Source organism: Aricia agestis, chromosome 7, assembly GCF_905147365.1.
Source record: "Aricia agestis chromosome 7, ilAriAges1.1, whole genome shotgun sequence".
Taxonomy (NCBI): domain Eukaryota; kingdom Metazoa; phylum Arthropoda; class Insecta; order Lepidoptera; family Lycaenidae; genus Aricia; species Aricia agestis.
In genome coordinates, this window is record NC_056412.1 from 3,273,496 (window position 1) to 3,299,681 (window position 26,186).

The window sequence follows — 26,186 nt, forward strand, 5'->3', positions numbered from 1 at the left end:
GCGAGAGATAATACACGAGTTCGCAAGTGTTTTGTTTGGGCACGCGGCTTCCATAAATAACACGAGATAGCGAACAAATCTCAAAACTTCTGCTATGCACATTAATTTGTAACTTTAGTTATCTACTGCGACATTTTTCGTTAGTTATTTCAGTTGGAGCTCAAAATCAAACTGCACATGCACGACAAAACGAAATGATTTCTTAACAAATTAGAAGTAACAATACTTTTTTACTTCTAATTTATTAAAAAATATTATTAATTATTTACGAGCTTTTGCCCGCGGCTTCGCTCGCGTTAAGAATTATTATTATATACAAACTTTCACCCTATTTTAACCCCTTGGGGTTGGAATTTATCAAAATCCTTTCTTAGCGGATGCCTTCGTAATAACATCTACCTGCATGCAAAATTTCAGCTCGATCCGTCCAGCGGTTTGGGCTGTGCGTTGATAGATCACCATGTCAGTCAGTCACCTTTGAGTTTTATATATTATATAGATATAGATTAGCGTTATTATCTATTAGCTTACGGCCGTTCCCAATATTTGATCTATCTCTGGTTTTGCCCTACTAGAGATAGGAATAGCTCAGACTAGACATTAGAGACATATATTTTATGTCAATTGTGAGCTATTCCTATCTCTAGTAGGGCAAAACCACAGATAGATCAAATATTGGGAACGGCCGTTAGTGTCTAAACACACTAGGCCTAAAAAAAGCGGCCGAAGTTCGGCATGATTACGTCAGCAATGCGCTACACATACAATATAACGCGACTTAATTTTGGCATGGTGTGTCATCGATAATTTTGAAATACATTGCAGGCACTTTAGACTGGGTTGCACATTAATGATACGTCCAAAATACATTTTTGGGCGTAATCGTTGACACAACCTAAAATTGGATTTAGGATGTGCCGCCAAAACCAGTAGAATTTAATATACATAATATTAACTAACTTAGTTTTCCTCGAAACGATAAAATTTGACATGCAATCTCTTAGCCCCATCAAAAACAGGCCTTCAGCAGGCTTAGCATGGTCACCATAGAAGCGGTTTCTTTCTAAGGAAGAATAGACAAAGTGACAGTGAAAGTAAATCCAAATTTTGTCACCTAAGTCTGTTAGTATGTCTATTATTTCCCGTTTCTACTAGTTTTATGCCAGACCTGCAGGCGCTTTGATACTACTACAAGCCCATCTTTTTGATTTAGCGGTAAAAATACATTGTTTCAAATACAATTAAGTTTGGAACGGCAATCCTTGATCGTGCCCCCCGGGCCCGCCTGACCTCGAGGCGAGATTAAATACAAACAACGAAGCCCGATGGGGCTATATTATTGAATTATTTATACAGACGATACAATCTTATTACTTTTTAAGAAACTCCACAATAGCCTAAGAGCACTGGAATAATAAAATTGTCTTATTTTATATCTAAGGGTTGTTTTCTCGGTACTTAAAGGTATTTACTCTCAAAATAAAATACAAAATAAGGTTCAAATTCGTTATTTAAGCACACAAATTAAATATATCAGAGCATAAAATAGTATCTCGTCCCTTTTTTTTGATCATATATGAATTTAAATATACTTTACTAATTTTGTAATTGCGCTATGTCAAAATAAAAAATATTTAAGCAAAAAAGCTACACGTCAATTATTATTTAAACCATGGTCACGAACCACAAACCAGTTCGCAAACGCTATAAAAACAAAGAAAGCTTTTCCACAAATGTATCTTGCGTTTTAAAGGTTTGTGTTTGGTACCTAAGTTTACTAGTACAACAGAGTTCTATTTTTAGGGCTGTCGTGTTTCAACTTTCAACACTCCCTAGTTCTCTACAGTCTGCGCGATCAAAAAGCCCTCGTGCAAACGTCGGCCAGGTACGAAGGTAAACTCTTCGACGAAAAACGTTTTATATTTAACGTAATTTCAACTCCAGACGAACCCTTTATATATTTAACTTCTGCCCCGAGGTTACTGGGGTCAGTAAATTCATTACGTATTCTCCACAGTAAATAAAAAAGAGAATGTGCTGCATAAATAACTGAGTAAAGAAAAACATCTCGGAGCTCAGATTTATTGTTAACTACGCGACCACAGAGCGAATAACTCATTACTAATGTATGACACTCAGTCATGTTTTTAGCTTTCAACGTTTTTCTCCCATTTACAGGAGTAAAAGTTAGCTGGAGTATTAATAGGGATTGGGATAAGGGATTTGATCTCGTTTCTAACATACAAAGTCTGGAATCATCATAGGTTGTCCCTTAATAGAGATCCGATGTGTGTGACGACACAGGAATCGATGAACCATTATTATAATATATATAAACGCTTTACCACCACGTTAGTCTGGCCCCGTGGTAAGTATCTGAAGGACTTGTGTTATGGGTACCAGACAACGGCAATATATTTATAATTTAACACTAGAAGGGCCGGGCTTCATGCTATATCTTCAAAGACCGCAGAGGTCAATGTGACGGTACTAGAGACTGCGTCAGAATACTTATGAAATTATTGCATATTTTGAATTAATGCATTTCAGTATAATAAGTAACTATTATTAGAAGAAATTTTGTATAGTATATTTTGAGGTCAGTTACCTTTTATCCCGTCTGCTTTATTAAGTACTTTTTCTACCTAAAATTGTATTAAGTTAGCTGCAAAAGGAAATATAAAGTATACCGCTATTTTCTGTGATAAAAATCCTCGACGTTGTTAAAGTTTTATAATGAGCGCTAAAAGCGGGACAACGTTTTGAATTACAAAAATACTTTAATTTGAAAAATCTCTATGTTTTAAAATGTTGAATAATAATAATATTTCATGTGGGTACAAAATGAGTCTTCTAGATGATTTTGAGGATATTTTGCTATAAAGATACTTAAGAAACTGGGAAAGTAACCTGTACACCCATTTCATTTGTCTACCGATAAATACGAGAGTAAGAACAATATTAAAGCGAAAATTCTCTTTCATTACAGAATCGGACTCCATCAAAATAGTGAAATTGACAGTGCCAGAAGTGATACAATACGGAGCGCAGGACACAGCGCTGTTGGACTGTGACTTCACGTACGGGAACGACACGCGCGGGCTGGTGCTGAAGTGGTTCTTCCAGAGCCGGACGCGGCCTGTGTACCAGTGGATCGCGGGCCACCAGCCGCAGGCCATCGGCATTCTGCGCGGGCGGGTGGACCTGACGCACCGCGCGTCCGCCGACCCGCTGACCGAGTACCGCGCGCTGCGCATCGTCAGGTTGGGCACCGATGTCTCCGGCAACTACACCTGCGTTGCCTCCACGTTCATGGATGAGGATTACGCGACTAAACACATGACCGTATTCGGTGAGCCACTGACTGATACATTTTCTAAGACGGTGTATTAAGTTCGTTAAAATTTGATAATAATCTCATTTTAGGTTCATTTTAAGAAATAAACAGCAGGTACAGTACTCTAAAATTAATAATGATGCGCATTATTAATTTTAGAGTGACCGTGAATAATGACCATGTTACAAAAACTACAGGAATATCACGACGAACTTTGACTAATACATGTATCTTAAATGCAATGCAATATCGTCTATCGTCGCTCGGGAAATACGACCGTTGTCGAAAATTTACTAAAATGTCTACGCGCATTATCACATTTGCAGCACTGTATTTACTTACTATATTATAAGTCATGAAATCCAGACGGATTTATTTAATCAGTCATCGTCTCAGAAAGCGTTATAATGTTTTAATAGTGTTACTCAACAATCATATTATAACGATGATTTAGGGTAACCAAGTAGTCCCACACTTTACAACTTTCGTCCCTGACTTCAGCCATATCTACTGCGTATTATCGATAATCAGCTGTTTTTATATTCATTTAAAACGGTGTGCTAGTTTTAAAAGAGATTACTTTATTGCAGAAAAGTTAGATTAATTTCAAAAGTCTTTAAAAATCAGTTCGCTATCTTGCTGCCAAGACATTATAAAAAACGCGTCCATTAATGCCACAGGACTTTCGGAGAGAAACGCCGGCGGATAACAGATGTTGGTATAAAATTCATTCGTCTCCCAGATATAGAACGGCCAAGAACACTATTACGTGGAAAAGTGTTCAGTATCCATTGAATTTGTGATGCCCAATACATAAAACGTTTGTCAACTAAATGTCAACTAAACAACTTGCACTGTAGAAGATCAATTTCATTTGAAAGAATATATTATAATTAAAAGTATTTGGCCAAAAATGACATAATATACTTAAATGTTAAGTAAAATGTTGCTGCGTGGAGTGAAAATATTTTGCCGCTTTTTTTTATAAACACAATACACGCCAACATTCCTTATGTTTTCGGTATAGCATAGCTTTTATCAAAATATAAACCTTCTAAATTCATACGTCTAGCCAAGATTGGGAAAATTTAACCAATTGACCGACGAACTTCGATATAAAGAGAGTACCTATTAGACGAATTATACATTATTGATTAAATTTTAATTATTATAAGACTTTATAATACCAACCAGCATTGACTGCTCCACTCAGACACATTTAATTATTATGACTATTTTTTTCTTAACTTTCAATTTCATGAGGAGTTCGATAGATAATGCATGGGGCTTATGTCAAAACTTGCATTTAATTACATTCAAGTAATTAATGTTCGCCTCGGAGTGCAGCAGTTAGACTTTTTATAATCAACCAGCTTGAAAGATTTCAAAGATTAATTTCAACTGACTTTTACTTAATAGCCTCCGAGTCGGATGAAGTTGGCACGCGACAAAAACCTGTCCCAGATCGGGGACTGAATATAATGTGCTTAAAGTAGCTAACGCGCTCACTGGAAGCCAAGCTAGTGAAATAAATACTTACAATTGCACGGGAAACAATTTGTCTTTTTATTAAGCTCGACAAAGTAATAAACATTGAATGCGACTTTGACTTTTTCATCTGCTATTGGAAGAATAATTTATGTAAGGAAACATGAATATAACAACGCCTGAACATATAAAATATTTGTTTTCAAATTTGCGACTGGTCAATTCAGACCGCAACGCGACGCGTAGATGCATTTCTTAATTTGTGTGGATTTGACAGATTCGCAAGACGTCTCTCGCAATAATTGAAATCTGTTAATTCGATATAATAATATAGTCTACGAGAACCGAGGGGATGACCTAAGCTTCCTCAAAAGGAATCGTGATGATCAGCCAGCAGCGTCCCAACCCAGCAATAAGGCGAACTCATCCTCCGCAAGTGAACGACTCCAAGCATCACGGGAGGACAAGAAAGAGGATGAGAAAGAGAGAGATAAAAATGAAATTAAGAAGTCTCTAAACTCAATGGCCAAATTAAAAGCGTTTGTGGATTCCATCAAAAAAGTACTTCATCGTGGAAGAATGATCGAGGATAAAAACACCCTTTCTCGGATCAAGGCTTCGTCACAAACAAATCGGCAGGCTTTATCAATGGAGGCTTTTTTGAGGGAACCATCTACACAAACACCGGCAAATAAAAACAAAAGATATAGGGCCGATCTCGGGCAAGTGCTCCCGCCAAAACTCAGACTGGCCCAGAACCCCGAAGATCATATAATAAATGCCTTCCTCGAGTTCCAGGCAATAATAAGAGCAAACAAGACCATAAAGCTCTTGACCTGCAATAAGATCATGCAGGCCTATCAGCGGAAAAATCAAAAGCTGTTATAAGTGAGACTCGAGGATGCAAAAGCTGCCATATACGACAATGTCACCTCCACAATAATTGCCGGGGCGATGACAGGGCAGTATATGGCGGCATTAAGTGCCGACTGCGGATTCGTGGTTCTGGACGAGGATGAGACAAAACGCACGGGAACACTCAAATTTATTACAAAATCTGAGGATCCAATAGTGGTAATAGCGGAATGTACCAGAATAATGCTGGAAGACAGGATACTAGAAATGGCACAAGTCCTATCTGGGGACCCCGAATCTAGCATGGACTGGGACATATTCGCGAAACCTATCAACTACTCGTGGGTCAATGGGGTTCCTGGATGTGGGAAGACAACTTGGATCATTAATAACTTCAATGAGGAAACAGACGTTATAATAACAACTACAATCGAAGCAGCCGAGGATCTAAAGCAAAGGCTATCGCTACGAACTGGCAACAAAGTTAAAGATAAAGTTCGTACCATGGCCTCTTTGCTGGTAAATGGGACAAAAGGAACCTACAAAAGGTTGATAGTTGACGAGGCCCTCATGAACCATTTCGGCTCAATCGTCATGGCGAATCAGTTAACAGGCGCCAACGATGTCATCCTCATTGGAGATATTAACCAACTTCCGTTTATAGAGCGTGAAAACCTCTTTAAACTTAATTACTCTCGTCCAAACCTGGTAACCAGCATCACCCAGGAGTTGTCTTGCACACACAGGAGCCCTATGGATGTGGCATACGCCTTAAACATGGTCTATAATAACATCTATTCATCGAAGGAAATTGTGCGGTCCCTAAAGCTAATGAAGTATACAGGAGCGAGAATACCTAAAACCGATCTAAATACCCTGTATCTTGTCCACACACAAGAGGAGAAAGCAGCCCTCACTAATACAGGCTATGGATCGGGAACGGACTCTCGCGTCCTCACAATCCATGAAGCTCAGGGATTAACGAGTCCTTCGGTGATCATCATACAGACCAAGTCCCGAAAGCTGGCAATCCATGACAGCGTTCCTCATGCAGTTGTAGCTATATCCCGGCACACTAACACCTGTGTCTATTACACTGACACTGATGGAGACGCTGTGGCAAGATTCATAAAAAGAGCCACGGAGGTGTCAACCGAACACATAAAAGATTATAATATAAAAATGGCTATAAAAGACAGGAACGATAAAGCCCTAAGCCACATGGCGGGTAGATTCGACACAGAACGATATCTTTTTAACAACCTAGAAACTCCACCCAGCTTGAGTGACCCCTCTCCACCAAGCCAATGTCACAACATCTAAAGGCAAAGGGTGGAGCAGCATAAAATCTAAGGAAATCGGAAAATGTCGGATCTACTGGCCGCCTCACCGTTCAAAACATTAATATTATTATTATGCAATTTATAAAACAATAAATATATATTTATTTATTATAAGTATAACATATTATACTCTATTCTATTAAATATATATATACACATATATATTAAAAAAAAAAGTGTCCATGGCGTGATGGACCACAATTAATTAAAATTCATAATATTATTTCAATTATCCTTGGTGCGAAAAATGTAAATAATAAAATAACAAAAAAAGGATATGGACGAACAGTCCATAGACGGCCCCAATTTTATAATAAAAAAAATAAAAAAAATCTGTTAATTCAGTGGTATACAATTACAAATGCATCTAAGCGTCACTTTGCTTGATTGATCCTAAGGGTCAATTCAGACCGCAACGTGACGAGGCGAGGCGAGGCGCGACGCGACCTAAATTTGTATGGATTTGACAGATGTGGTCAACGTGAGACGTCTTGCGAATATGTCAAATCCATACTAATTTAGAAATGCATCTACGCGTCGCTTTGCGGTCTGAATCAACCCTTACTCGACCAAATGACGTAGGTTCATCACAGCCTATGAATCAACTTCCCTGATAGTACATACTTTCAGACATGTATATAACGCCTCCGTGGTCTAGTGGTACAGAGCGCGGCTCTTGACTCGGAGGTCATGGGTTCTCGAATCCTGCGTTGGAAACATGTTATTTCCAAGTTTGGTTAGGACAATGCAGGCTGATCACCTGATTGTCTGACAAGTAAGATGATCCATGCGTCGGATGGGCATGTAAAAAGTCGGTCCTGCGCCTGATCTCTCGCCGGTCGTGTCGGTCTTCCGTCCCACTAGGTTATGAGAGTAAAAGGAATAGAGAGTGCTCTTGTGTACTGCGCACACACTTGGGCACTATAAAATTACTCCTACGTAGCTGGCCTAGTATTAATGAAACCGGCCACCGTCACCGAAACCGGTGTGGGAGCTATTATTATTAGACATGTATATTGTAATACGGAACATTTCACTATCACAACTAAACAAAAGACGCTTAACTGACCAATATCTATTCGATTTCCCCCCGAATGCTCTATTTGAATGGCCGTCAGCTGTCGGAACTGGGCCACATGCTTCAGTGACAACTGTCTGCTGATTAACTCGGGCCAGCGCCACAATAGACACAAACTTTCAAATATACAGCAATGGCAGTCTTTCATCGTACGTTTTTCGTGTAACGTGATAGTTTTTCCGTAAAGTGTACCACTGAAAATGTTTAGGTTGTGGGATATACTAGGGCTCGCTTCGCTCTCCCTGATTGAATACTTTAGTGGTTTTAAGTATTCATATTATATTCTATATAGTAATTATGTATAATATTATAGTGCCTACTTTGTGGTTTGTATTTTTTTCATAGACCTTAGTGAATGTTATGGCACAATCATGCTATTGCCATTTGGACAATGGAATGGTGAAAACACAGGATGATATTATTATCATGTCATTTTATATACGTCTATGTATTTGTACCTTAGAATATTTGCCCCTAACTTGACATTGGTGCTATTGTAGTCGGGTGACAGTGTTACTATCGTTTATTTTGCTTATTTGATATTTCTTATGGCTCATTTTCATTGGTCGTTAACTCGTTCGTTATATAGCATGCGGGCAGTCCCCGCAGCCGAGATAACGACCAATGAAAGTTATAAGTCGATACGTGTTCGTTACACCGCCTGCGGGGATTGCCCGCATGCTTTATACCGACCGTGATATCGGCCAATGAAATTCATCGGTCGATATACAGTTTGCGGGACGCGAGTTGCCACGTTTCCGACAGTTCCCAATGGCCGCCATACTACTGGCCATACAACGCGAAAAGCCGAAATTTCGCGGCGTAATTTTCGTTGCGGAACGCGCGCGTAAGTGAGTATTTAAAATTTTAAGATGTAATGTGTGCGTTAACGATTTGGAGTTAAGGTTTGATTTGCTATGTTCGGTTTTGATAATTCATTCCGGCGACGGAATTTCGGCATAGTGTGTCGTCTGTCGCGTTACGTCCGTATTTTGTATGGATTTAATACGCGGCGTAAACGCAGCGGAATTAACGTCGGCGTAATTCAGCCTAGTGTGCTTAGACACATACTGTAACAAATGATTTTATGTCTTGTGCCTTGACTTCAGGTTGTTGTTCCATGGCAAGAACGTCTGTAACTGGCGACGAACACAGAGGTTCTCCCCAGCCCTGCGGCGAGAACCTCTGTGTTCTTAGTATCGACTAATGAAAACGGTTCCCCAAATGCGGGCCCTGTGGCATGCGTTTCAGAAATCTCCCGCACCCCGCATGCGGGCCATCGACCAATGAAAATGAGCCATTAAGATGCTTTCGTAACGCCACCTCATATTTTTTGTTATGTAGGTCAACCCCAATTTTGAGCCAGCCATTAACTGCATTCTTATACAAGGTGTAACAAAACTCAGTGATAATACTTTAGGGTGTGCCCCATAGAGTTCACTGTAAAAGTAGCAGCGCTTTATACTAATTAGTAACTAAAGAGTTTTTATTTTACTTTTTTTCATGACCCTCGGGCACTTGCCTATACAAATCACAAAAATGCTCTTTCATCGCTGATTCTTTTACTTATTTTACACATACACACCCTAAAGTATTAAAACTTGTTTTGTTACACCTCGTATACCTCTATATGACTTTACAGTGCCGGAGACGAGTTTCCGTCTGATCCAGAACAAGAGTGACGACGACACCGTCAACGTGATCTGCGCGGCCGACGGCGCCTTCCCCGCGCCAACCCTGACGCTCGCTACACCTGAGAGGTACTCAATTATACTTACTGTGTTGACGGTTTTGGAACGAAGTTCCTTATCGCGCGTTGCGAAAGGGGGCTAGACAGAAAATGTTGTAACGACACTTTTTTAGTACCTGTGAAGAAGGGGCAGAGGGGGTTTGATGTGGCGATGGCGAGAAATTTAAAATTCTACCATTCATCTGTGGCAGCAAATTTGAATTGTTTTAGCTGAGTGGGGTGGCGGTACTCTTAATTATTATTTTTGTTTTTTTCTTTTGGTTAACTATATGTATAAATAATACGAACGAAACAACGAAAAGATATTTATTTACTTGAGGGCTGAGAATGTCGTTAACACCTTGACATTTAAAATACAATATATATCAAAAAGGTAAAATCATAAAAAGGTTCTATACAAACATCACAATACAGAATTATAAAATTCGATCCCTTCGACGCATTTGGCTGGGATAAGTGGATGCTTGATGTTTATCGAGAAAAAGGAATATTATATTTAGGTGTTTCTCGGGCATATTTTCCAAAATTAGACTTAATTGGACGCTATCGTTATAAATGACAGGCATAATAATATACATGATGTTTAAATTAAGCCGAAAGGGGATGACTCGAGGGATAATTCTGAACAACTTTAGTTCTACGACTTTTGGAAATGACCCCCTGAGTAACTCCCTTTCTGCTTACTATACCTTATTTGAAACACCCTGTATAAACGTTAACGGAGATAGAGTTTTTAAGAAACACTGGGAAGGACATCGTATGGTTAAAAACAGCTCCGGTGTATCATATTCTGATATGATATTACCAATTACCAAGAAATAAGGTCGAAAAGGTTAAAACTATATATGTCTTCATGTATTACTTACTGTGCTTAAATTGAAATAATTTTTGGATATCAGTCTCCAGAGCATTCATGAGGATTCCATGATTATGTTAAAACGATTCCATTCCGTCTGTTGATCATAATTTTATCTTCCAATCAGTAGCGGCGCTAGGGGGAGGGCGACGCTAGGCTACCACCCAGGGTGCCGAAGGCAAATAAAAAGGGGCGCCGCATGTGCCCCATTTTTTAACACTACCTGGGCGCCAAAGAAATTTTGCCCAGGGCACGGGTAGTTCTAAAACCAGCACTGCTTCCAATGAAGGAATCAGTGTAGTTATTCGAAAGGATTCTTCAAAAAAAAAATGTTTGTTACTTCAGCCAATGGCAGATAAGTAATACTTTCATTGTGAAATATTTTACTGCAAACGAGCACACTGGAATTTCGCTGCCAGATGCCCGAGATGTATGTTATTACTGCTGAGGAAAGGAAAATGTTCTTTGTACTAGCTACAGCCATTTTTGCATCTCAAGACTCTTTGTAACAGTAATATTGATTTAATCCATACTAATATTATAAATGCGAAAGTATCTCTGTCTGTCTACCTGTCTTCCTTTCACGCCAAGACTACTGAACCGATTGCAATGAAATTTTGTACACATCTTTTCTAGAGCCTGAGAAAGGACATAGGCTACATTACACATTATACTTATTTCCATGAAAATATCGATGAAAATTAATTCGCACTGTAGTTCTTATATGTAAAAGCAGATGTCGTTTTTATTCATAACAGATGGCGCCAAAAATTCATTACAGATGGCGCCAAGAGTCGTCTACATCGCGATCGATATCGCTTGCTTTTAAGTGATTCTATAAGACGTGGTACCATCTCAATTTACGACCTTTCGATTCTTTCGATTGTTATACACGCTTTTATTTGTCTAACTACTCAGTACTTTATCTATGCAGTGACGTAACCTTAAAGCTATCAATGATAAATTATAGTTAATGGGTAAAGTTGTGTAATGGGGGGGCTAAAATATAAGCTTAAAAATTTGGCATACTTAAATAAAGTTTAATTTAAAATAATGAAATATTATGTGCACACTGCACACTGCACAGCTGTTTTTGGGTATTTTGATTTATCTTAAAAAGCTTTTGACAACATTTATGTTGATACCGCGCGCTATAAACTGAAGTCCACGCGGACGAAGTCGCGGGCAACAGCTAGTATCTATTTATATTTATAATTAATATAGTGATACCATGACATGTATTGGAGGGCAATACCTATCACCATATTAATAAAAGTGTTACCTTAATCTAATATAATAATAAAGATAAAGTAAAGTTTTTTTTTTTTGTTTGTAGGATTTTGAAATATTTGCAATGAAATTGGACGTAATCTCTGACACTACTGGTCCGATTGCAAAAAAATTTAATACCAATAGAAAGCTGGTGTATTCCTGAGTGACATTAGCAATATTTTGTGTATAATTATTTATTCATTTATAATTGGCAACATTCAGTCGATAAGCTGTATATTATACTACCACAATTACAATATTACAATAATTTTATTATTACAATATTAAAGTTATGTATTTTTTCTGAAATTATGTGGTTCTCAAAAAGTCAAATTTAAACATAATTGATCCTGTAGTTTCTTAGTTATTGCAATGCACGCACACTCACATCATACCACGATATCACATCATATCAAGTTGATATCTAAAGTTGAGTCGCCAGTTAAACAGTTTGTACTGCACTTTAGTAGAGTGGTAGGTAGGGTTGCCAGACGGTCGGGAATTGGCGGGATTTTCCCGAGTTTTTGTATGTCCTCCCGACTCCCGACAAAGCAAATAATCTCCCGAAAAACAAGTAAAGTTCGATAATTTTTAGTTCACATTTTCGTCAAACGAAACTTGCAATCTGATGACTGTTTTTTTTTCTTTTTATGTAGAGTGCAATGTAAAATTATGTTTATGTAATGTTTACTTAAAATATTGTATTTAATTAATATTATTTTCTTACTTTTTTATTTCTCCCGACCAAAGCCCTTAAATACCGTAAAATCGGTTAATGATCCCGATCACAGAAAGACTCGATGTGGCAACCCTATGGGTAGGTCAGATCAGAGAGGGTCATATAAACAATAGTTTCGAGTTTTATAGAGTCAGATAGTTGGGGAGGGGAAGAGGGGATTTCGGGAGTAGTAGTAGCTCCAGCTTAGTATGTTTCTAATAAATGAGAATAAAAACTCAACACTAACACGGCGACACAGTTTTGTTTTAGCAACATTTCCAGGAGCGGGGGGGGAGGTTTGGAGGGGCGCAGCCCCCCCAAGTAGGGACCAGGATAAAACTCGAAATCTTTATGTTTAGCTTAGGTAAGAATAATTTCACTTTCAATTAATAACTTAGTATCTTTTTAATTAGGAAGAATGAAATCTTAACATTTACTCTGCGACACAGTTGTGTTTTCAACAACATTTCCAGGAGTGGAAGAGATTGGGGGGGGGGCAGATTTCAGCCCGATCCGTCCAGTGGTTTGGGCTGTGCGTTGATAGATCACTATGTCAATCAGTCAGTCAAATTTGAGTTTTATATATATAGATAAATGCGAAAGTGTGCCTGTCTGTATATCTATATGACGGTATGTGTGCCTGTCTGTATATAATGTATGACTGTATGTGTGCCTGTCTGTATAATATCTGTATGACTGTATGTGTGCCGGTCTGTATATCTGTATGACTGTATGTGTGCCTGTCTGTATATCTGTATGACTGTATGTGTGCCTGTCTGTATATCTGTATGTGTGCCTGTCTGTATATCTGTATGACTGTATGTGTGCCTGTCTGTATATCTGTATAACTGTATGTGTGCCTGTCTGTATATCTATATAACTGTATGTGTGCCTGTCTGTATATCTGTATGACTGCATGTGTGCCTGTCTGTATATCTGTATGACTGTATGTGTGCCTGTCTGTATATCTGTATAACTGTATGTGTGCCTGTCTGTATATCTATATAACTGTATGTGTGCCTGTCTGTATATCTGTATGACTGCATGTGTGCCTGTCTGTATATCTGTATGACTGTATGTGTGCCTGTCTGTATATCTGTATAACTGTATGTGTGCCTGTCTGTATATCTGTATGTGTGCCTGTCTGTATATCTGTATGACTGTATGTGTGCCTGTCTGTATATCTGTATGACTGTATGTGTGCCTGTCTGTATATCTATATGACGGTATGTGTGCCTGTCTGTACATCTGTATGACTATATGTCTGTCTGTCGGTATAACTGTCTGTTACATCTTTATGCCCAAACCGCTGAAATTTGGTATGAAGATACTTTGAGTCCCGATAATGCGGTTGCTAAATGACAACCGCATTCAATAATAGTGCAAAAAGCAGATAAAAGTTGGATTTAGACTAGCCTGCCTACATCATAATGTAGGCAGGCTAGAATGTAGGCAGGCTAGTAATAATTCGTAGTTAAAATTTCACGGAGAATTAGGATTTACGCTGAAAACTCTGCACATTATTCAGTAAATGTGTGTTAATGGTGTTATTGGGATTGGGATGAACCTAATTCTAGCATTGATTTTGTCATTATTGGATTGGCTTGCGGATTATTATTGGATGGCATTAGTCGTAAACCTATAAAATATTTTTTACATTTTCCCTCGATATAAAGTATTTTGTCCTTCTCCGTGTTTCATTCTATGTTTATGACAAAAAATATTAGATTCGGTACTTCATCCTACGTACCTAATTAATACAGGCAGGGTAAGGTACAAACTCGCAACGTAGAGGAAGTGTTTATTTGACATTAAGGTTACTTATACGACTAGGGCTACCAGATAAAAATTTCAAAAGTCCTGACAAAATTCCTGATTTTCGGCCAAAATTCCTGACACGAGCTATTTATAGGTTGACTAGATGACGGCCGTTGTGCCAAAACTCGTTTATCGCGCGGGAATCGTACATTTTTCCGGGACAAAAAGTATCCTATGTCCTTTCCCGGGACTCAAGGTATCTCCATGCCAAATTTCAGCAAAATTTCAGTTGAGCAGTTTGGGCGTGAAGAGGTAACAGATACACAGACAGACAGACACACTTTCGCATTTATAATATTAGTATGGATTTTTAAATTTTTCAATGTTGATTGATTTATGTCTATAAATACTTACCGTAAAAAGATAATTCCGATTATTTATAACTTTATAAGTTACCTTTTTTGTTATTGTGCTTAAAAATAAAAGTTCAGTGTATAAAATTTTATTGTTTCAATTAGTAGCCTAAAATTCCTGACATGTCAGGAAAATTCCTGACATCTGGTCACCCTATATTATACGACAGGTTTTAGCTTCATACGAGTAGTTTAAGTTTTTTAAGCCCATTCTTAGTTTCATAATACTCCATGTATACACAGCTGGTGGTCTTAGTATCTTTTTAACATATTAGTAATTAGACTAATACAACAACATGGACTAACGAAAACTACTAGAATTATCTCATTAGACCCCTCTAAATCTTGATTCTGCCATTATTATATTCTATGAAACGAAATTAATCACATCACAATACAATAGTTTATAGTGGACTATAATAATATGAGCTTAATAGAAATGTTAATTAGTAGAGCATATCCAACATAATTATCTCATTAGAGGCACGTGTTCCACCGCAATGCGCCAAGATATTGACAACATGTCAATTTACATGTTCGACGTCATGACGGACGCGCGCTAATGATGATGAACGCCTAATGATGATTGATATATTAACTACCAGATGATGCCCGCAACGGCCGCCACTCCGATGCGCCAAAATTCACGTGGGACAAATTGACGTGGGAGAGCCATGCTGCGGCACGAATGGGCCGGCTCGACCGGAGAAATACAACGTCCTCACAGAAAACCGGCGTGAAACAGCGCTTGCGCTGTGTTTCGTCGAGTGAGTGAGTTTACCGGAGGCCCAATCCCCTACCCTTTTCTCTTCCCTACCCTCCCCTATTTCCTTCCTCACCCTCCCCTGTAATTCCCTTCCCTACCCTCCCCTGTTACCCCTTAAAAGGCCGGCAACGCACCTGCAGCTCTTCTGATGCTGCGAGTGTCCATGGGCGACTTTCCATCAGGTGACCCGTTTGCTCGTTTGCCCCCTTATTTCATAAAAAAAAATCATTTATAGCAAGAGAACCGTACATTTTTCAGGGATAAAAATTTGGTAACATCCGGACAGACAGTCAGACACACATTCGCATTTATAATATTAACATGAATATTACTGTTTGATGCCAGCAACTCCGTTTCTTAGGTTGTTTATTGCGTGTTGACTGTACCCTTTCAAGGATAAACACTAATAAACAGCGTCCTATGTCCTTTCCCCTCACTGAAACTACTTACATACTAAATATCATTTAAATCGATTCATGGTCTAAGCGTGAAGAGCTAACAGATATACAGAGAGAAAGATGATAATCAAAATTGTTAGACTAAACTTGAATAACACCAGCCGTGCCAGCATACGCCAACGAGATATTATCTCACTCTACACATTTTCTCGATGTTAACTGGTTTATCTCTTCATCTCTATTGACCCTAACATGACATACATTTTCTCGTACGTCTGTCGTCAAAATTAGAGATAATTTTGTTTTTTTTATATGTGCTATTTTTTTCTATATACAAACGAACTATATACGAACGAGAAATTTATCTCTCGAGTCTCGACGTGTGCATGTTAGCGAAATAAAGATGTATATCGATATCGACAATATCACTACGCTCGAGAGTGAGATATCCACGAAATATCTCGTTGGCGTATGCTAGAGGGGCAGGGTTCAGAGTATTCCCTTTAACATCCACGTAAGGCATAAGCTCATTCGTTGGCAGAGTCGAGAAACACCGGTGAATCACAAAACACTCACGTAACACTTCATGGATTTTATTCTTGTTTTGTTATATTAGAGGGTAACCATTTTCGAACTACGTGCAAGAAGATTAATTCTACAAAAAATCTACTATTAATTTAAAAATTTGTCAAGATGGATGGGTGTTTATTACTCTTGTAATGCATTATTCTTATTTATTTTTATTTATTTATTTATTTAAAAACTTTATGCACATAAAAAAGTACAAAGGTGGACTTAATGCCTAATGGCATTATCTACCAGTCAACCTTTGGGCGATACAGGAATAAAATTGTGTAGGTGCCAGTCAAGTTACAAAAAAAAAAGGAAAAAGAAAGAAAAACTTATACTTACTTAACTTATCAAATACATAATTATTGCATATTATACTATACTTTAAATAAAATACATACCGTAAATAAATTATACATAATATTATATATACTTATCTTATCACATTAGATCATTATTAATATAGTAAGGGACTCATACACACCCTAAAGTAACAAGTCACTTTGTTTTCCAACACCTGCAGGTATTTTTTTAGACGTTAGAACAGGGTCAATTCAGAACTCGTAGATGCATTTTAAAATTTGTATTGAATTGACAGATTTTGATTGCGTGAGGGTCTATCCATATATTATTTTTTAGAAATGCATCTCACGGCAGCTACGCATCGCATTGCGGTCTAAATTGTCTATTATTCGTTTTGCAGGCGTCTAGAAGATGTTACTCACAGCGTGTCCGTCGTTGGGGACCGCTACTCAGCCGTTGCCATGGTGACGCTGAGGGACGAAGACCTGCCGTCGCCAGCAGAGTTCATCTGCACACTCCGGGTTCCAGTAGCCAACTACGTCGTCAGAAAGGAGGCTATATACTACCCAGGTAAATAAAAGTAAAAAAATATTTAAATACTAATTATTATTGTTATTATAATAACGAAGCAAAGACATCATAATTAATTTATTCAAAATTGAATTTATAAATATTATACAGCTGAATAGTTTGTTTGAACGCGCTAATCTCACAAACTATTAAACAATAATTTTAATTAAAGCCAACAAACAAACATTGCTTTAATTTTGGATTTTTGATTTGACGACCTCTATGGGAAAAAATATCCATGAGTTTATCTATTAAATGCAACCATTTTCATCTTTTTGCGATACTTAGTTGAGAAGCATTGGTCAAATGAAAACAAGGGTCCGAGATAATATTAAAATATCAGCCATTTTAAGACCGCGAGAGAGAGAGAAAAAAGAGCCAATTCGGAGATAAATAATACTATATTTCCTGACATAAAAGGATCTGACACTAGTATAGGCATACATTCTATACGAGGCGTACTTTATACTTTTGCAAATTGTAAGAAAAAAAAACTTTTACAACTTTTCGAGTGAAACACGGTGACTGATATGAAAAAACTAATAATACATTTTTGTAGACAATTTTATGGCCTACAGTTTTTATCTGAGGTATTTTAATGAAAAAACTTACCGTTTCGCCAAAAATTGTGAAAAACAAATTTTTCGGACCTTTGACCTTGAATAAGAAGTGTGCTACATGCACACATGGGAATTATGGGGAACTTTCTTTTATTCGTAATCACTTTTTTAACAGTACTACGTAATAACTTTCTATACGTAGGAGAGCCATGCTTCGGCACGAATGGGTCGGCTCGACCAGAGAAATACCACGTTATCACAGAATATCGGCGTGAAACAGCGCTTGCGCTGTGTTTCGCCGAGTGAGTGAATTTACCGGAGTCCTAATCCCCTACCCTCTGCCCTTCCCTATTCCCTTCCCATCCCTACCCTCCCCTATTACCCTATTCCCTCTTAAAAGGCCGGCAACGCACCTGCAGCTCATCTGATGCTGCGAGTGTCCATGGGCGACGGGAGTTGCTTTCCATCAGGTGACCCGTTTGCTCGTTTGCCCCCTTATTTCATAAAAAAAAACAGTAATACCAATTTTCAGCTTGTTGCGAATTTATGCAAGGCTACAGGGTTATTTTTGTCTAAGTGGCCTGGGCTATAATTGATCGAGCGGAGCAAGCGCAGCGCGCTAGAGTGAAGGCAACAAGTACATAATATTAGAAAGAGAGATGAATTATGGGATATAATTTAAAATATTATTTCTCAAGCCTTGGCCTCAAAGCCAGGCCAGTCATAGAGACTTACTTTTACATCCCACCAAGCGGGGAATAGTCGTTTCAGACGTTTCTAAATAAAAAAGAATACAATTACCATTAAAACGAACGGTGTAATGAAGGTTTGTTTTAATTTGAATCGCACTATGGGCGAAGGAGAAAAGTGGTCGTATTTTTTTATTACAAACGCAGGCGAGGCCGAGATAAAGGCAAATTGTTGAACATTATGCTAACTGCCAACATCGTGTTTCTTAAGACAACAATGCGATGGGATTCAAACCTGAGCCCGCGGGCGTTGTTGTTTTCTCTCTACAGGTGCCGTTGGTCTTGTTCCACGATTACCCGAAGAAACTGGTCAATTCTAAAACTCTTTTGTTTTATAGACCACTTTCAAAAATTTGCTACATCAGCAGGGCTAGCATAACAACAGTAGACATGGGAAAGTATCGACATTCTGACAATTTTATCGACAAAATGGCGGATTTCCATTGTCTAACTGTCACTTTGTCTATTCTTCCGTAGAAAGAAACCGTTTCTATTATGACCATGCTACGCCTGCTGGTGAACTCTGCCCAGAACTACATTAGTACCGATTTAAAATTTCCAAAAAAGCTAAAGATGATATTGTAACCATGCATTTTTTTCAAGCTTCTCAACATAATTATTATATTACGTTTAAGCTTATATTATTATCAATCTATATTAATAGAAGTCAAGCCAACAGTTTAGTTCTTCAGTTTAAAAATAATATTACATTTTCATGCACTCCCAGATTACGATTGTAGACTCCAGTTTTTGTTACGTACGGTGCTTGAAAGGGGTCTGTCCTTTCGATTCTCCCGTGGAATCCAGGGGGTCCATCTAGACCACTTTGGGAATGACTGGTCTACACACTATGTGTCGAGTTTCTTCTATTCATGATGACAGGATAAAAAGTATTTGACTCCGGCAAGATTTTATTCTTTCCTATTTCTTTCAGGTCCAATCAGCACAACTCCAGAAATACCGACAGCAGCAGACATGCAGCTCGCAGCCGCAGTGGGCTCCACAGGTATCTTTCACACATTATTAGTTCATATGGACTACAAATAATGTATGGCTTGTGTACTCAGAGAGCATCGGTATGATCATATCAAATAAAGTACACAATTTTAACGATACATGATTATAAATAAACAAAAATAGCATTCTCGTGAACCGATTAGTACAGCACGTAGAAAACGTACAGTACGTAGTAAAAACAGTAGAGTCCTAACGTTAGGACGTGTTTACATTTTGTAGCTGTAAAAATATGTAAGAAATATTTCTTGGAATGCCCTGAAACCCTACAGAGTCAAACATTACACCCAAGCAGTATTCTGTACAGCTTCATACTGTAACCAAGTTCTCGACAACTTGTGCCGAGAACTTGGTTATTACGGTCTAGACTCTAGACATATTTGTAGACTTTTAATTATGTAAAGGTGACTTTCCGATCTTTTTCGCAAGCGTCTGCGAACGAGAAAATAAAAAAAAATTACACTTTATGACATAGGTTTTATTTTTTACCGACCTATGCCACCGCTGCTTTGTAGTAGCCTTCTAAAATCTGTTGTAGTACAGCATAGAATATGTCATAAAGTGGCAATTTATGTCATAAAGTGGCAAATGTAGTAACCGACAAAAACTCAAATAAAATATATTTGAGTTTTTGTCGGTTACTGCAACCGACAAATATTATGTCGCGTTGATCAGAATAGTATCAGAGGTGGCTGTCAGAAATATCAAAGCACGCTAGCCCCGCCTACACACCATTCATACATTCCAGAATCATGTATATTAATGATCGAAGGCCCCCGTACAATATCGCGTAATAAGGGAGCGATCAGACGTGTGCGTGTTCTGCGCGTGTTCTACTAAGCGTATGGGAAAAAACGCGCGCGGCACGCGCTGAGCCCTCACAGAACCTGCGCGCAGGCTGCGCGCGTCTTTTCCCATACGCTATAGCCTCATTAATAAATCTCATTTTCATATAAGTCAATCGTCTTCCGGGATCGTAATACTTATTAGAAAACACAGCAAAATTTTACAGCCCGCTCTTAAGGTTTTTCCTGTCATTTCTGCCTTTTGAACCGGTTTTATTCGACCATGGCGAGGAGAATAAGGGTCATATAATATTTTGGTAGTCTATGGATTGTATCTTTATTAGGGTAGTTAAAGAGGGCCAATCTATCCGGTTGGTTAACTGTTATATTTTTAACAGACTTCAAAAAAGTAGGGAGTTTCTCAAGTCGACTGCATAATATAATATTATGTTTTTTTTTAATGTTTGTTCGCGGATGACTTCACCGTTTGTGAACCGATTTTGATGATAATTTTGTTTTTATTCAATTTATTCTAATTAATATTAATATTTCTTTACAGGTACTAAGTTGAATATAATTATGTGGGCGTTATTTTGGACGAGCTTTACTATTTTTAGCATAAATTAAGGTTATCTATAATTTTATTGATTCGTATGTAGATTTTTTTTTATAATTCATAATGTAAATATAATTACTAGCTCATGTTTATTTTACTAACAGGAAAATTGAAGGCGTAGTTGGATGAAGTGGGTAACTAACATTTTAGAAAATGTTCGTTGTTTTGTATAAAATATGCAGGCTTGGGACCGGAAAAGTTAAAAAATATGGATTGAATGTATAACTTAGCAACATAACAACCATATTTTTAATGCCAAACATTTTCCCGGTCCTTTAATATGCAAAAAACGAACATTTGAAAATGTTAATTAGCCACTTCACCCACTTACGTCTTAAACTTCGAAGTCCGAAGTAAAAAGATTCTAAATGTGAGAAAAAAATATAGAAAAATAATCGTGTTCAATGTACATATTTTATTTAAGAAAAAAATTATAGCTTTTATATATTAGCTTTTATTTTGTAAACCTCATATGATTTAAAATCCCTGAAGGCTGAAGAACATGTAAGTTGAATGCAATATGGCAGGTTGCAAGTGTCCATGGGCGACGGTAGTTGCTTTTCGTCAGGTGACCCGCTTACTCGTTTGCCGTGATTTTATAAAAAAGGGGGAAATTCACCTATTAACAGAGATAGATTGCTACAGTTTTGAATGCATGCATGCTTTAGGTACGTGGTAAATTAAACATACATGTCTATTATACTCAATTCTTACCAAACCAAATACACAGAAATTTTATTTACTAAATTATGGAAGGCGATGGAATGTTTTCAGGAAACTTGGCCTTTGAAATGTGACCATTATACAAATTATTCAGTTAAAGTGTCTTTAATGTATATAGTCGCATCCAAATGAAATACTTTGTAAAAAAAATAGGCACGTGATTGATATTGTATTTGATATTTTAAATATCAATAAAACTAGTCAAGATAATATGGGACTTCATTAGGTATTAATTTGCTTAATATATTTTAAGCTTATTTAGTTACAAATGTTGAGTTATTTTAAAACTAAAGACGTGTGCGTGACTTTTTGACTCGATTTATTAATTAGACCTATACTTAGATTTTTTTTACCTTTTAAAGATAGACTTTTTTCAGATACTTAATAGTTTATCATTTTCGCGCTGGCCCATAGTGCGCAAAATTTTAAGATCGCTGTGAAAAAATAAAAGGGGAAGGTGCAAAGTTTCATTTTTAGGACTCTTTTTGTCGGGACAAGGCACACTATTCGGTCATCAGACGAGTTTTTATGGTAGATTGCGATTAGGCAGGACATGTTATTGACAGCCTCAGCCTCGAAATTAGCGAGCAGCGGGGCGGGAGCGGCGCGGTGGCGGCGGCGCGAGTAGTCGCCTAGTACCCCGCACGCCGCTCACCGCGACGCGACGCTGTCTTCGAGCCACTTCCATATAAATCTACATCGGAATGCGCAGCTCCTGCACTGTCGCCGCCAGCGCCCCGCTGCCCGCTTGTTTCGAGGCTGAGCCCTTAAGGTGGCTTCGCCGATCCTCGCGGCAGGCGACCGTGAAAATGCCACTTATGAACTGGATTCTAGGTTTCTTTTTAGATTTTACGGACATTGGTGTTATAGCGACCCATGCCATCGCTTTTTTGCACTGGCGTCAAGCAAAATGTAACCTATAGTATAACATAAAGGGCCATTTTATTTGAATTTCCGTTTTTGTCGTCACTTGATGCCAGGATCGGAAAGTCACGTTTACACTCATGGTACAATTCCGCTGTGCAATATTAAAGTTTTGCGCGGCCTATAAACTTATCATTTGTATATAACTGTACATTTAATCGATTATATTATAAAATGACGATATACGTACCGAATACAAGTCTGTACCATTATAAAGGGTCCCCACTTCTCAGACAGGGTACTTATCATAAATCATTTCATGTAATTTAACGAAACGATGTTAATTAACGAAAATTAAGTTCATTATATTTAAACGGTATTATTAATTTAAAACAATTTTGCATTTACTATAAATAATGAATAAAAGTGTACATTTGGTAAAACATATTAGTTGAAGCTTTATCATTTTAAAAAATAGCTTCTTCATTTAATTTTGTTATTATTGTTATTGTAATTATGATTGTAAGCTATCGTTATAAGAATGATAAGTGAAGTTTATGTTAAAGTGACTGCTCTGTATTAAGCCTATATAATGTGGATATGATCCAATGAAAATTAGCAGAAATGTTTAAATAAATGAAATGGTCGTTGTGTATTTTCATTTTCTCATCTACCTACCTTACCCAATTCAGAAAGTCTTTACCTTTTTTAAGAAATGTACCTTCAAAATAGCAATGAGATTTAAAGTACTTACTCTTAATCAACAATGCATTAATTATTGTCGCAAACATTTTTTTGGATCATTCTTACAGGAACAATAATCTATACATATTATAAAACAAAGTCGCTTTTTTTCCCTCATGTCCCTTTGTTCCCTTTAATCTTTAAAACGGACTTGACAACGGATTTTGATGCGGTTTTCTTTAATAGATAGAGTGATTCAAGAGGACGGTTATAGGTATAATAACATTAATTAAATAGTGGAAAAATACTGTCATTGTTGGGGTTGCTAATGTGATGTCGTAAATAATTACATTTTTTCCGCTTACATTGCAAACGCAGGATGAACCCTACGAGATTTATCAAAATAATGTACCAAGTATTATACACATTGAAAAGGTCTACAGAAAACTCCGCGATGTCCGATGAATCCGAGTTCACTGTGAAAGTAACAGCTCTTCATCACTTATTTTTGTTACACACTGTATATTAAATAACAGCGCGCCCGCGCCGCTATTCAAATAAGTAAAGCGTTACATACAATTGCTTGTGATCTAGCGGTATAGCGGCCAAAGCGCTCGTTGGCGCGGACTCATATAAATCGAGCCTAATTCCCTTTCTAAACCGCAATGATAGCCATAGTTGAGTCCATAAGGTAAACTATACGGAGGGCTATCTAGCTTGATTTAATTTCCGCCATCTTGCAAGATGCCCGGATCATATCCTTGCTGACTGCGCGGCGTCGATGGAGCGGCTAATTCAATCAGAGATATTCACAGATCCAATCTACGTAAGAGACTTCAGGGGGGCTATTCTCATGATCCGAATGTTGCTTAGAGCCCGGGCTGTCTCACTCGCGCGTTCAGCCCGTGACAGCCCGCAGGATCGATCGAATCGTAATGGACTTTGATCGCAATCGAAATGATATTCCAATCTACGTGAGAGACTTCAGGCATTCTCACGATCCGAATGTCACTTCGAGCGCAGGCAGTTTACGTTCGCGTGCACAGCCCGTGACAGCCTGCGATAGAAGCGATACTCGAATTATGGGAATAGAACCCCAAGTTGGATGTTACCTATTCATAAACGATTCCTATTATTGCTATCGTATATCGCTATATTGCTCGGGGCTATATAATTCGATCTAATTAAATTACCTCGTAATCCGTAGTGAATCTTACAAAATCTTTCTGAACTGGGAACTGTTGCAGACAAAGATGAAAAGCGTAAAAAAATGCAAGATTACTTTAATTTGATTGTTTTACTGCTTTATTTCAGAAGGTAGACTTACAGCAAGCACTTATTGCTATTTTAGCACTGAAGCACTATATAGTATAATGTAACCATAACGCTACGTACTCTGCCCATACAGACACAATAAAGAAAAGAGCAGAACACGAGAGTCACCACAGCTTTTAGAAGAGTGTCACGATAGGTATTACTTACTTTGATACATGAATGTATGCTTGAATTCAAATAAATTGGTATTACTTTGGAAGCTGATATCATGAGTATAATAAACAAAAATAGGAAATTAATAACTATGAAAGGAACGTTCATATACTGAAGATTATTGCTGTATTTTTATTATAATATTTTTATAGCTTTCACATGATCCTACTGATATTATAAAGGCGAAAGTTTGGATGTATGTATGGGTGTATGGATGTTTGTTACTCTTTTACGCAAAAACTACTGCACGGATTTTAATGAATTACAATAATATAGCTTATACATAGGCTACAATTTTAACCGACTTTCAAAATGGGGGAGATGTTCGTTTTTTATGTTCAACGATTAGTCCGCCGTTTGTGAACCGATTTTCAAATTTTTCTTTTGGTGTATAGGTTATCATCTCAATTTGATACCATATTCATAAAAGTGGTGACCTGATGAAGGGATCCATAAGAAATCGAGGGAACTCCTCAAAATTTATATGGAAACATGTGGTGACTTCGGTTTCGTGAGCAGTTATACAAGTATGATTTTGCACCAACATATACTATGGTTCGGAAGGTGCCGAGAGAACTCCTGACTCTTTATAGATATACAAGTTTGGGAATTTCGACGTTGCTTAAATAACGGAAAGTATATGCTACTATGCAAATTACATTCATCATCATCACTTCCATAAACCATTATGGAACCATGTATCGTCCCGTTTTGGGCCTATTATTGGTACTTTTCATAGTCTTTTATTATAAACCGCGGGTAACACCGCGCGCGCAGGGCACAGCTAGTGAGTCAATAAGGCTCTAAAAATGGTAAATTACGGCATCACCGTAGGGGGATACCGTTCTAATGAACGCGGCAAGCGACCGCGACCGACAAATCGCGGTCGCTTGCGGCAAACACCATTAAAGTTTCACAGGAACGCAATACAAGTATTTATTATTCGTAGGCACACAAAATGTGCGAACAGCACAGAATTTGATGTCACGCTCGCAGTGCTCCACCATAAATGGATGAAAATATAGCAAACTAGTCATGCATAGCTTTTTCAACGCCATACCCATACAGATGGTACAAATCCAGTATTCGAATTCTTTTTCCGTGACAGACGGCCATTACGCACGAATTGCTGCAGCCATTTCAACATGTGACTGTTTTGTTGGTCCAATCTAAAATCTAAATGGTAAAAAATCTCGATGCAATACGTCCGAAAGCTTTCCGAACGTGG

At 37.9% G+C, this 26,186-nt stretch overlaps 1 protein-coding gene across 1 annotated transcript in view; it reads left to right on the top strand.

Annotated features, from left to right (window-relative positions):
• The window catches only part of LOC121728955, a 51,236-nt gene extending 30,009 nt beyond the window's left edge, over nt 1-21,227 (top strand). The window contains exons 2-6 of the mRNA XM_042117312.1: nt 2,990-3,352; nt 9,744-9,861; nt 17,306-17,475; nt 19,719-19,790; nt 21,143-21,227. Of these exons, the coding sequence (XP_041973246.1) occupies nt 2,990-3,352; nt 9,744-9,861; nt 17,306-17,475; nt 19,719-19,790; nt 21,143-21,210 (791 nt within the window). The 3' untranslated portion in view covers nt 21,211-21,227. The remainder of the gene's footprint in view (nt 1-2,989; nt 3,353-9,743; nt 9,862-17,305; nt 17,476-19,718; nt 19,791-21,142) is intronic.
• The last annotated feature ends 4,959 nt before the right edge of the window (nt 21,228-26,186 follow it).